Source organism: Tupaia chinensis, unplaced genomic scaffold (assembly GCF_000334495.1).
Source record: "Tupaia chinensis unplaced genomic scaffold, TupChi_1.0 Scaffold144247_1, whole genome shotgun sequence".
Classification (NCBI taxonomy): Eukaryota; Metazoa; Chordata; class Mammalia; order Scandentia; family Tupaiidae; genus Tupaia; species Tupaia belangeri.
The window spans coordinates 828,674-841,553 of record NW_006204105.1 but is presented as its reverse complement, the minus strand read 5'-3'; the positions used below and the strand labels follow the sequence as shown (position 1 = coordinate 841,553).

The 12,880-nt window shown below is 37.7% G+C and overlaps 1 protein-coding gene and 1 pseudogene across 4 annotated transcripts in view; both read right to left on the bottom strand.

The window, feature by feature from the left end:
- LOC102497941 (myomegalin) overlaps nucleotides 1-12,880 on the bottom strand; it is a 251,520-nt gene that overhangs the window by 237,166 nt on the left and 1,474 nt on the right. The window contains exon 1 of one of the 4 annotated variants that reach the window (XM_014583302.2): nucleotides 12,841-12,862. The exons of the other annotated variants lie outside the window; for them this stretch is intronic. Coding sequence (XP_014438788.1) covers nucleotides 12,841-12,845 — 5 coding nt within the window. The 5' untranslated portion in view covers nucleotides 12,846-12,862. Of the gene's footprint in view, nucleotides 1-12,840; nucleotides 12,863-12,880 lie in introns of those variants that run through there. 4 annotated transcript variants of the gene reach the window in all.
- LOC114005661 (deleted in azoospermia-like pseudogene) lies at nucleotides 1,114-12,631 on the bottom strand (annotated as a pseudogene).

Below are 12,880 nucleotides of genomic sequence, written 5' to 3'. Positions count from 1 at the left end.
ACAAATAGCTACCATGTTAAAGTTTTTCTAAAATTTGTTCCTTTCAAATATTGATTAACCTTTAAGTGACATAAAAACTTTCAGTATTTGGGGTTGGTCCTAGGGCCTAGTGGTTAAGGGAGCTAGATCTCATGTGGCCTATACACTTGACTGATATACCAGCATAAGGTGGCCTGAGAAAGATGCCAGGGACATGTGCATGCATGACTCAAACTACAATGGAATAGAAAAACGGAGGAGAAAGGACTGTGGCATTGGGGAGTGCTTTCTTCCCTCTCACTGCTTCTTTCTCTCCCTCTGGTGAGAGCACACATTACCTGCCAAAAAAAAAAAGTGTCATCATTTTTAAATTGGTTTGAAAATCACACCAAGTGCACATATGTGTGTGCCCAAAATCCCAAGAGGAGAATGGAAAAGAAGGGACTGTGGTGTTTTCATCCCCTTAAGGGTGATTTCTCACTTTCTCCCTCTCTGTCTCTGTCTCTCTCTGGTGAGCACTCACACCCTATAGCAAAACAAACAAACAAACAAATTAGTTCCAGATTTAAGGTTATCCCAGTTGCTATCCTAATCAAATACATTATCTATGTGTAGACTGCAGCTAATACATAAAATATTTTGGGCAAATAAATGTAAAATCCACTGATTGGGCTGTTTGTTTAGAATCTTTGCTCACTGGAGAGAGACAGTGGGTGGGGAAAGCGAGAAAGCACCTATCCCATGATCATAGTCACCATAATCCCTTCTGCTCCACTATTCCCTCTTTTTAGGATTTGGGGCACATACATGCATGCCTGAGTTGTTTCTCGAGCCATGAATCTGGGACTCAAACAGTACAGTTGTCCACGTGGCATCCAGTTACATTAACCACTAGACCACAGGCTGGTCACATTTTAAATATTCAACTATATATTCAACCCATAATGAATTTCTGAATAAAGGTATAATGAAGAACAATTTCAATGTAAAATAAAACTAGGCAATATAATGCAACTTGTACAATCTTTGTGTGATTTATCAAAATTCAGAACTAAACTTCTATAATAGTGAAAAACTTCAGTCTCTTAACATTCAAAAGCAAAAATTTCCCATGAGACTAGAAGGCAGAGAGGATCAAACAGATAGAAGTACTGCCCGACTTCTAAAGCCATGCACTCCTTTATCCTCGGAGTAATCGTCATGGGTAACAAGTGAGTTTCTCAGACTGTTCTCTGTATTAAACAGGCAAGGTGGTACCGGCTGTACACTCCAGCCCACAGGATTTTGGGGGGGCTATTTCCAGAGAATGGACTAGCTCAATGAACTAAGCATTTGTGTGGCAAAACTCCACCACCTAGACCAACTGTGTTGTAGTGGTAGTTAATGGCTGTACAAACAAGACATATTGTATAGGTTCTTTACACCCCAGTAGGTCACTGGGGTGGCATCTGATAATTATATGTAAGCAGTTGGTATCGGTGATGACCTGAAGAGTTGAACTTGGATAAGGAAGATAGACTTACATGTACTGAGTTATAGGATTCATCACGGTTGGAAGTTACATGTAAGTTTCAGTATCTGAATTACTCCAGACATTCTGAAACTGTAGTGAAGAGGAAAGACTGAAAAACCCAAGGATGCACACTAAGCACATAAATTTTGCTTCCTGATGCAGGGCCCAGTTTCAGATCTTACCACAGAAATTTATCTGCAATTGTCTTATGTTCTACACATTATGTCATTACAAAATAAAACAAATCCATAGCCTTTCAATACATTTTGACCAATGATAATCTTCACTTCTCTTACTGAACCATATTTAGTGAAGAAAGTTATAATTTGACTTATCCATTCTAACATCAGTGCCACCAACAAAAACAGTGTTTGGCATGATTTTACCTTCAGGTAAAACACAGCATTCATTGGTTGTAGCTGATAAGACTGGGTGCTGATTGAGTTTGGAATTACATTTGCAACCATCATGATGCAGCAACACCTGTTTCTAACTATCTTGGAACAAAGAAAAAAATTAGCAAAATTAATTGTTTTAAATTAGGTACAATGAGCTCATAAGATAACAAAATTATGGATAGACCTAAAGCAGTAATAGAGTGAAATTTATAGAACTAAAACACCTATATGAGTAAAGAAGAAAGGTTTTCAATCAATAAGGAGAAGCTTTTACCTTAAGTCACTGGAGATGTAAGAGCAAATTAAATTGAAGTAAGCAAAAAATGAAAATAATAATCATCAGAAATAAAATAAAATAAATTGAAAACAGAAAGATAATAAAGGAAATAAATGATGAAAAAAAGCTGGTTCTTTGAAAGGACCAATACAATTAATAAACTTTTACTCATATTGATAAAAAATGAGATAACACAGATATCAATATCATGGAGAAAGATAGCAATACTACAAATACTAATGTGTTAAGAAGGGGACCAGCAATGGCGTGATGGTTACGTCACTGGACTCCCATGTAATCAACCACAGTTGGAGTCCTAGACCTGGAGGTTTCAAACTCATGGCCGGCTCATGTGCATGAATGCCCAAAATCCCGAGAAGACAATGGAGGAGAAGGGATTGCTGCATGGTCATGCCCCTGGGAGGTGACTTCTTCCTTTCTGTGTCTCTGTCTCTCTCTGGCGAATGCATGTACTCTACAGCAAAAATCTCTCTACAAAAATCAATCAATAAATAAATTAAAGTGTTAAAAAAAGAAATGGCATGGGGGGCCAGCAGGTGGTGTGGTGGTTAAGGAACTGGATTCTCATATGGCTGACCACAGTTCAAGTCTTGGATCTGGTGGCTTGAAAAACATGTCAAGCAATTGTGGATGTATGCCTAAAACCCCAAGAGGAAAATGAAGAAGAAGGGATTGTGGCATGGCCATCCTCCCAGGGAATGATTTTTCACTTTCACTCTCTCTGTCTTTTTGGTGAGCACCCTATGGCCAAAAAGCTTAAAAGAAAAAAATTGAATGGCATGAAAAATGTATGACAATGAATTTGATAACTTAGATAAAATGGACAAGTTCTTTGACAAATTAACAAATTTTTCACTAGAAGAAATAGTTCAACTAAACAACCCTATGTTTACTAAGGAAAGTTAATTTATTCTTAAAATTTTTCACACAAAGAAAATCCATGCTTAAAAGTCTTTACCAGTGAATTTTATGAAAACATTAAATGAAGAGATAATGTCAATTCTGTACAAATTCTCCTCAAAATTTGAAGGAGAAAATACACCTTCGTACTAAAGCCAAAGACATCACACGTGAAGAATACAAATTAATATCCTTTATAAACATATGTGCAAAAATTCTTAACAGAATTTTAGTGGATCTAGCCAATAATATATAAAAAGAATAACATTACTACTTAGTGGGATTTATCCCAGGACTCCAACTTTGAGTTTAATAAGTTTTTTAATTGTCAGAGGGTGCATGCACTCACCTAAGACAGAAAAAGAGAGAGAAAGGCACACCCTGTGAAGCATGCTCACACTGAAATCCCCTTCGCTCCATTTCTCCATCCTGAATATGGGCACACATGCACCCACATCTGATATGTTTTTCAAACCACTGGGGAAAAGATTCAAACCACAGTCAACCCTTTGGGATCTGGCTTTCTATGCATAGCATTTTACTGCTGTGTTACAGGGTTGGCCCTGATTTTAACATTCTTAACTTAATCAACATAACTCATTAATTAATTGAATAAAAAATTAACATAGTCATTCTTAACTACATGAAAAATTAAACCTCCATTTCTAATGAAACTTCTCAGTAAATTAAGAATAGAATGGTACTTCCTTAATCTAAAATAAAATGTATCTATGAAAAACCGAGAGTTACATCATACTTAATGGTCAAAGACTAAATGACTTTTTTCTAAGACCAGGAAGAAGGCAAAGATGTTTACTCCCACTACTTGGCTCGTTTCTTTCTTTCTTTCTCTCTCGTTTTCTCTCTTTCTTTCTTTCTCTCTTTTGTTATTTTTTTAGAAATTTTGCTCTAGGGTACATGTGTTCACCAGAGAGACAGAAAATGAGAAATCACCATTTGGGGGGAAGGCCATAACACACTCACACATGCCCAGCATGAATATCAAGCCAGGTCTGGGACTTGAACCATGATGGCCCACAAGGGAGTCCACCACTTTAACACCACTTGCTGGCCCCTCTCCATTTCTCTCTTTTTTTTTTCCTTTTTTTTTTTTTTTTTGGAGAGGTTTTTGCTATAGGGCATGTGTGCTCGCCAGACAGAGAGAGACAGAGAGACAGAAAGCGAGAAATCACCCCCCAGGGGTGATGGCCACACCACAATCCCTTCTCCTCCATTCTCCTCTCGGGATCTTGGGCACGCGTGCACACGTGCCTGGCATATTTTAAGCCACCCGGTCCGGGACGCGAACCACGGTCAACCACACGGGAGTCCAGCGACATAGCCATTACGCCAACTGCTGGCCCCCTTTCTTTCTTTTCTTTTCTTTCTTTCTTTCTTTCTTTCTTTCTTTCTTTCTTTCTTTCTTTCTTTCTTTCTTTCTTTCTCTCTTCCTCATGAAAAAGAGCATGTGCACACATGCTTGTGCACAAGAGAGAAAAAAGTGCACTCAACAAAGTATGGTTCCACAGCAATCCCCTTCTCTTCTCCCTCTACTCCCTCCCCAACAGCTTGTCAAGATCTTTGGTGCTCACATGTACCCAGTATGTGTCATATCAACCTGGTGGGGATCTGATCGTATGGTCAGCTATGTGGCTTCCAGCACTGCAGCAAGGCTCACTATTGACTGCACCACAGAGGCTCGTTCTGCTCCCATTATTTGTATTCAACATTGTAACAGTGCACTAAGGGTTCTAGTCAAGACAATAAAGAAAGAAAAATGAGGGACCAGAGGTGGCATGGTGGTTAATGTATTGTACTCCAACACGGCCAAGCACAGTTCGAGTCTCAGACTCAGAAGCTCAAAAATCACACCAGGCACACGTGCATGTGTGGCCAAAATCCTGAGAGGAGAATGGAAGAGAAGGAGTTGTGGGATGGCCATCCCCCATGTGGAGTGATTTCTCACTCTCCCTCTTTCTGTGTCTCTCTCCAGGGAGAGCATACACTCTATGGCAAAAAAAATAAAAAAGGAAGGAACAAATGAAAAAAGGAAAGAAGGAAGAAAAAAAGAAGAGAGGAAGGAAGGAAAGGATAGAGAGAGAAGTAAAAGGATAAAAGAAAAAACAAAGAAGAGACATGCAGGTTGGAGAAATAAAAGTTGTGTTTATATGTATGTGTGTGTTTTGTAGATGACATAATTATCATGTAGAAAATTCCATGGGATCTACAAAAAATGTTACTAGAACTAGTCAGTTTAGCAGAGAGCAATACATAAAAATCAACAGAATGAGCAATAACAATTAGAATTGAAGTCAAGGGAACCAGCAGTTAGTGTAATGGCTATGTTGCTGGACTCCCACGTAGTCCACCGCGGTTCGCGTCCCGGACCCGGTGGCTTAAAACTCACGCTGGGCGCGTGTGTGTGCGTGCCCAAGATCCTGAGAGGAGAATGGAGGAGAAGGGATTGTGGCGTGACCATCCCCCCTGGGGGGTGATTTCTCTCTTTCTGTCTCTGTGTCTCTCTCTGTCTGGCGAGCGCACGCACCCTATAGCAAAAAAAAAAAACTCAAAAAAAAAAAAAGAATTGAAAAATCAAAGACAATACCATTTATAATAGAATTGAAAACAAAGAATTTAGGAATAAATGTGCAATAAAGATGTACAAAGGCTATAATTAAAACCATAAAATATTGCTGAAATAAAGAGAAGCTAAATGAAAGTGAGAAATCTTGATGCTATTGACATTTTGGGTTGGATAATTCTTTGTCATGGGAATTGTTCTGTGCATGTAGGATGTTTTCCAGTATCCCTGACCTCTATTTACTAGATGCCAGAGTAATCCTCACTCAGAGTTATGACAATCAAATATGTGTCCAGATACTGCCAAGTGTCTTTTGTGAGGTACAACTGCCACCTGTTGAGACCACTCACTGAAACAAATGGAATGACATACCATGTTCATGAATCAGAAGACCCAGTATTGTTAATATCAATTCTCTCCAAGTTAATCTACAGGCTCAGTGCAATCAAATTCCCACATTCTTATTGTCTTAATTGACAAGTGAATTCTAAAATGTATATGAAATAGCAAAGTCTTAGCATAACGAAAATAATTTTGAATGAGAAAAACAAAATAAGACTTGACTACATGATTTCAAGATTTATACATCTATTGTAATCAAATCAGTATGGTATTGGTCTACAGACAGACAAATAAATCAGTGGATCAGAATAAAAAACTTATATATAGGCACACATATATACATTCAATTGGTTTGAACAAAAGTGCCAAGGAAATTAAATGGAGAAAGTATAGTGTTTTCAACACATGTGTTAGAACAAATAGATATCGATATGCAAAAATAACCCTGATGACCCTTGGTCAATAATTTGTTCTATATACAAAAATGTTAACTCAAAATGGGACCAGCAGTTAGTGTAATGGATCATAGAACTCAATGTACAAATAGGAAATTATAAAACTTCTAGAAAAATATACTATTTTGTGACCTCGGATTAGGAAATGACTTCTTAGATATGACATCAATAGCAAAATCCATAAAAGAAAATTTTAATAATGAGTATTTACTGCAACAACATTTTTAAATTTATGGTTTTTGGGAGATACTATTACTAAATGGAAAGACAATCTACAGATTGAAAGAAAATATTTGCAAAATAGCTATAATAAAGGCTTGTATTTAGAATATACAGAGAACCCCAAATGTGACAATAAAAAAGCAAATGATTCAGTAAGAAAAAAAATATGAGGAAAAGGGCAGCTGCGGTGGTGCAGGCAGTAGTGGCACTGCTGCTCAATCCTGGAGACCATGTGGGAAGGCTCTGGCTTTGTGAATTAGATCTACTTAAACAGCCCAGGCACATTCATGCACCCATGATTCTAGATGGCTGCTACAGGTCTGGTAGGAAGATTGCAGCGTGCAGACTCTTTTGAGAGTGCCTTTCTCTTTCTCTCTCTCTTTCCAAAGAAGTAAAGAAGCTTTTTTAAAAAATGGCCAAAAGATTTTAAAAGATACTTCACCAAAAAATAAATGAATAATAATTAAGCACAAGAAAAAAATGCTCAACATAATTAGTCATTTTAAAAAAGTAAATCAAAATCATATGATACTGTTTCACACCTATTTAGACAGCTATAATAAAAAAGACAGACAGTAACAAGTGTTTCAGGGATGTGGAGAAATGGAAACCTTCATGATTGATTGTGGGAATGTGAAAGGAGCAAACTTTTATGGAAACAATTTTTCAGTTTCTTAAAAAATTAAACGTAAGTCTAATGTTCTAGTCATAGAAATTTACTCAAGAGAAACTCAAGCACATGTAAACAGAAAGACTTGAACAATAAAAGCAGCTTTATCTGTAGTAGCCATAAAACTAGAAACAACCTAACAGCTGGTAAATTAATAAGCAAATTGTGGTGTTCATACAAAAGAATACTATTCAGTAAGGAACAAAAATGAACTACTGATATCCACAGCAGCACAGGCACATCTCATAATAAGTACACTGTCTGAAAGAAGTCAGATAAAAACACTAAGCACACACTGTATGATTCCATTTGTGTGAAATTCTTGAAAATGCAAACTAGCATATAGTTAGACAAAACAGATCAGTAGTGTATTAGGGTACTGGTGGGGCAGAATACAGAGATTATTAAAGGGCAGAAAGAAACTTTCTTGGATAATGGACAAGCTCATCATCTTGACTATAGTGACGATTTCACAGGCATACATGTGTGTAAAAACTTTTCAAGATGTACACTTTAAATGTAACAAGTTCACTGTATTTTAAATATATATATATATATATGTGTGTGTGTGTATATATTTATATAAAAATGTATATATATGTATATATGTGTATATATATGTATACACATATATATACACATATTTATAATATTTGGAGAGGTTTTTGCTATAGGGCACATTTGCTCACCAGAAAGACACAGAGACAGAAAGTGAGAAATCACTCTGCAGGGGGGTGCCCATGCTGCAATCCCTTCTCCTCCATTCTCCTCTCAGGATCTTGGGCATGCACACGCACCTGGCCTGAGTCTAGGCCCCCAGGTCCGGAACTTGAACCATGGTCAACCACATGAGAGTCTAGTGACAGAGCCATTACGCCAACTGCTGGTCCCTCAACTATATATATTTTTTTAAATCTATGAAACTACAAAAAAAAAAGAGATGGCATAGACGTACATAATAGTTGAAGTTTGATGTTAGAAATGTACCAAATTGTCTCTGAAGTCATTCTTTCTGATAGTGTCTACAGATTCCAGGCTTTCCATCTAGTGAGAACATGCAATCTGTTAGACTTCAAAAGCACACAAGAAGGCAGATGACCATTAGCTGATAAGTCATGTAACTTTTGTTTTGCCATAGGGCATGTGCACTTGCCAGAGAGAGAGAGAGAGACAATGAGAGACAAAGTGAGAAATCACTCCCCAGTGGGATGGCCATACCATAATCCCTTCTCCTATATTCTTCTCCTGGAATTTTGGGCACACATGCACATGTGTCCAGCACGATTTTCAAACTGCCAGATCCAGGTAGGCCATGTGGGAGTCTAGTATCTTAACCACCACACCGCCTGCTGGTTCCAGCTCTTATTCTTAAATAGTTATATACATGGAAGATGATCACCTTTGAATTAAATCCTCATGGAAAATGTCTATCATAGAGTAGAATTTATTTCAATAAGATATTTCCCCAGGGCCATCAATTTGCTTGTGTTTCTCTGCAACTTATTGGGTTCTTTCTACCCAACCTATTGGGTTGTTGGAAAAGTCATAACATATTTTTTTGCATATGAAATGCATCATGACTTTTCTGACAACCCAATGGTTTTGCTATCTTGTCAGACCAGACAATAATTCATCTTCTGCATGAAGCCTTTTCTGATTGTGTAACTCTTAACATTGTAGGTGTTATTAACACCTGGTTCATATTGCCAGCATGTAGAGACAGTCATAGCGTCCCCAGACCCATTTCTCTAACTCTATTCTGAATTTTACTCAAGCAAAATAAACTCACTATTTGGAGTTTTAAAACTTTACAATTAAGACAAACATTCAAGAAGAAATGTGCAGACACTTGAAACAGACACAAAGATTCCCAAATCAAACAGACTAGAGCTTGATTGAAAATATTTCTATATCATAGTTGAAAAAACAAAGTATACATACGAAAGGAGGTTGATATCAATGGATACTACTATGCAGGAAAGAACAAACTCATTTATATCCCTTGATAGTTTATCTAAAGCTATTGAGTTGTTTATTTTAATTTAGAATCTGCTAATTCATTCCTATTGCTCTAAATTCAGTTTCAAAAACAACCTTTGGATATTTTCTTAGTCTACTTTTGTGTTGCCATCAGAAATACCTGAGACTGGGTGATTTATAAAGAAAATAGAGGGGCCATCCCCATATCCTAGTGATTAAGGAAGCTGGATCACATATAGCTGACCACAGTTCAAATTCTGGGGTCTTGAAGAACATGCCAGGCACATGTCATGTACGCTCCAAATCCTGGCAGAACAAAGAAATAGAGGAGAAGGGATCGCCACATGATCACATCCCATTGGAAGGTGTTTTTCCCCCCTCTCCCTTTCTCTTTATCTCTGTTTCTATTTAGCAAACATATGCACCCTAATGGCAATACCAAAAAAAGAATAGAGGTTTATGTGAAAAGCCCATGATTCTAGTGAGTGGAAAAATCTCAAGGCATCATAAAATGCCAGAAGGCAGAGTGTTTAGCAGACCATGGTCTGTATCCATGAGTTTCTTGCTCTTGTTCTGGTCTCATTCAATGCTTATAAACCCACCAGAACTTAATCATAAGGCCTCCACCCTAATAATCTTACCACACTACCAAGATCCCATCTTGGAACGCTGTGAAGAGGTTTTCACTTAAGATTTTTACAATATAATCAAGTCCCAACACGGGAATTCTAGAGGGAACTTTCAAACTACAGCAGTTGTAATTTGGCTTCCAAATGTGGCAAATATGCCAAGAAAGATCTCACTGAAATAATAAAATAGTCTAGTGTCCTAAAATGTTAAAACCCTTATTACAAATTAATAAATTGCCATTCTGGGCTTACATAGTATTCCTATGGATTTATCAGTTTAAGAGACATTCAACAAGCTAAAAACGAGATTTTGACATACCTCCCAAGATAATACCATTCTTTATGGTCTCTTGGGGTGCAGTCAGCTTTCCCTGGAGAGATAGATATATTTATTTATTTTCATTTTCACAGTTTCATCTTTTTCCACTTACTCCACACAATAGATTCCTGAGTATAGTTTAGAACTATAGATTCAGAACTACCTAAGGATAGTTCTGTATCCAGTTTTCTACTGGCCCTCCCCTTCATTGCTCATTGAATAGCATATTATTGAACAGAATCTGGATAATAATGCAGAACTGCTTTTTTACATTTTTTTGGTTTTTGAAAGTTGGAAAATTATTCCAAAAATACTACTACTCAGTCATAAGCCTCTAACACTATAATATTCATTAAACTTGCCATACTATATGTAATTAGATAAATTATATATATATAATTATATATTAGATCAGAGATATATAATTATAAATACATATTATGAATATGTCTGCTATAATTAATGTAACTGTAATATAGTTATGTTTTTGAAAGTGTGCGACACAAGGACCAGCAATTAGCATAATGGCTATGTCGCTGGACTCCCACGTAGTCGACCATGGTTTGAGTACTGGACCTGGTGGCTTAAACTCACGCCAGGTGCGTGTGCATGCATGCCCAAGATCCCAAGAGGAGAATGGAGGAGAAGGGATCACAGCGTGGCGGGGTGATTTGTCGCTTTCTGTCTCTCTGTCTCTCTCTGTCTTTCTGGTGAGCGCATGCGCCCTATAGCAAAAACCTCTCCAAAAAAAAAAAAAAAGAAAGAAAAAAAATAGTATGCTACACAGTCCTAGATAATTGATTTTTAAATGAAAATCAGAGTAGCACTAACCTCAGTGAAGTTTTTCAAACTGTTTGATTTCAGAAGTCCTGAAATTTTTAAAAAACATTTCAAGATTTATCTTTATATCAACTAAGATGAATATAAATGTGGTTTGTTATATGAATATGAGTAACTGTTAAGGAAACCATGAAAATTTGCTGTTTTTACAATTAAACTATAATTTAGAGAATCAAATTCTAACACTACAAGCTATGCTACTAACAATAATAAGGAAAATCTTACATTCATAATAAGGACTAGTGGTACATTCTAAATTTGGTAGTATTAATGCTTCTTTCCAGATAAAAAAATCATTGCATGTAAAGTAGTTAAGAAATCTTACAATTTTAAATATACACTCAGATTAATTTTTTGTTCCAAGCTTTTAAAAAAATCCAAATTAGTCTATGAAAATTATTTAACATCCCATAGATATACATGGGTTTTTTTTGTATTAGTACATCCAGGCTAAATTTTTCTCTTCATAAAAAAATCAAATAATGACTACTTGCTTCATTCTTTCTTAAGAGTAGTCATTTATTATGACTATTCCTTAATAGAAATGTGATTGTTTTAAGCACTGTTAAAATCCTCACTGTTAATTGAATATCTCTGACACTGTTTTCTGATATAAACAGTGGGGAGTGTGATGAATACACACAGTTAAGGATCTGTGAATAGATTCAGTTTCCTATTTGACATACATAGCAGAGTTCTGAATGTTGGATACAACTCCAGTAAAATTAATACAATTAATTAATTTTGTTCTACAATTAATATCTTTTGATGCAAATTCTAGTTTTAGGCATAGGAAATGGAGGCCGAGAGACATAAAGTAACATTTTTTAAGAGCACAGTTAGGTAATGGCTAGAGATTGAAAACATTATTGCCTTGTCGTTCGATTTATTAGTGTGGGTTTCCCACAAAATAAAAAGCTAAAAATTCTATGACAAAGACATGCTTATTTTGAAAAAGGCAGCAGCACAATCTGTCTCTGCTCCAGAAAATCTGATGTATGGCAGTTTTCATCTCGCTGCTGCTACGTGGAGAAAATGGGGCCTAATCTGCTCAGTCACTCAGGCCAGAGCAAAATAAGTACTTTGGGTTTAGGGGCAGCTTGTCCCTTATGCCCTCATCCGGCTAATGGACAGGGCTCCAGCTTTGCAGGGGAAGAGTTGTAGCCTAGCTGTTGCCACCAACTCCACCCCGCTGTCTGTACCTAAGATAAAAAGGCAGAAAGAAGAGGTGGAAGAGACAGGGCGAGCTCTTACACCTGCACACATTCCTGATCCGTTCTCTTCTACGACTATCCTTAATGCCTCTACCCTGGAAAGGCCTTTGGAGTCCTGTGTTCCCCACTCCTCTGGCTCAGTCCAACAGTCAAGCCTTCAACCTCATCTCCGTCAACATAGCAATTGTCTACACATCAAGCAGAGACCCGGTGTCCCAAGCTTTCGTCCAGCATAATCCACCGTCACACCTTTATTTCCAGGCGACTCACCACTGTCCCTTCTCTTTCCATCCTCGCCACGGACCTCACCACCTCCCTTGCCCTTTAATCTTCAAGCAAGTGTCACTCAGAACTAAACCCTCCCAGGTATCGAGATCTCCAGTCCTGGAGCCCCAGCCCTCGGCGGCGCGGTCTTCCTGCCGGGTGCACCGCGCGCCACCACCCGCAGCGCTGTCCGCAGCCTCCCGGAGTCCAGCTGCACAAGCCGGCAGTGCCCTTACCTCATCCAGGGTGCGGCCGCCGCGGCTGTCCCTTCCCCCC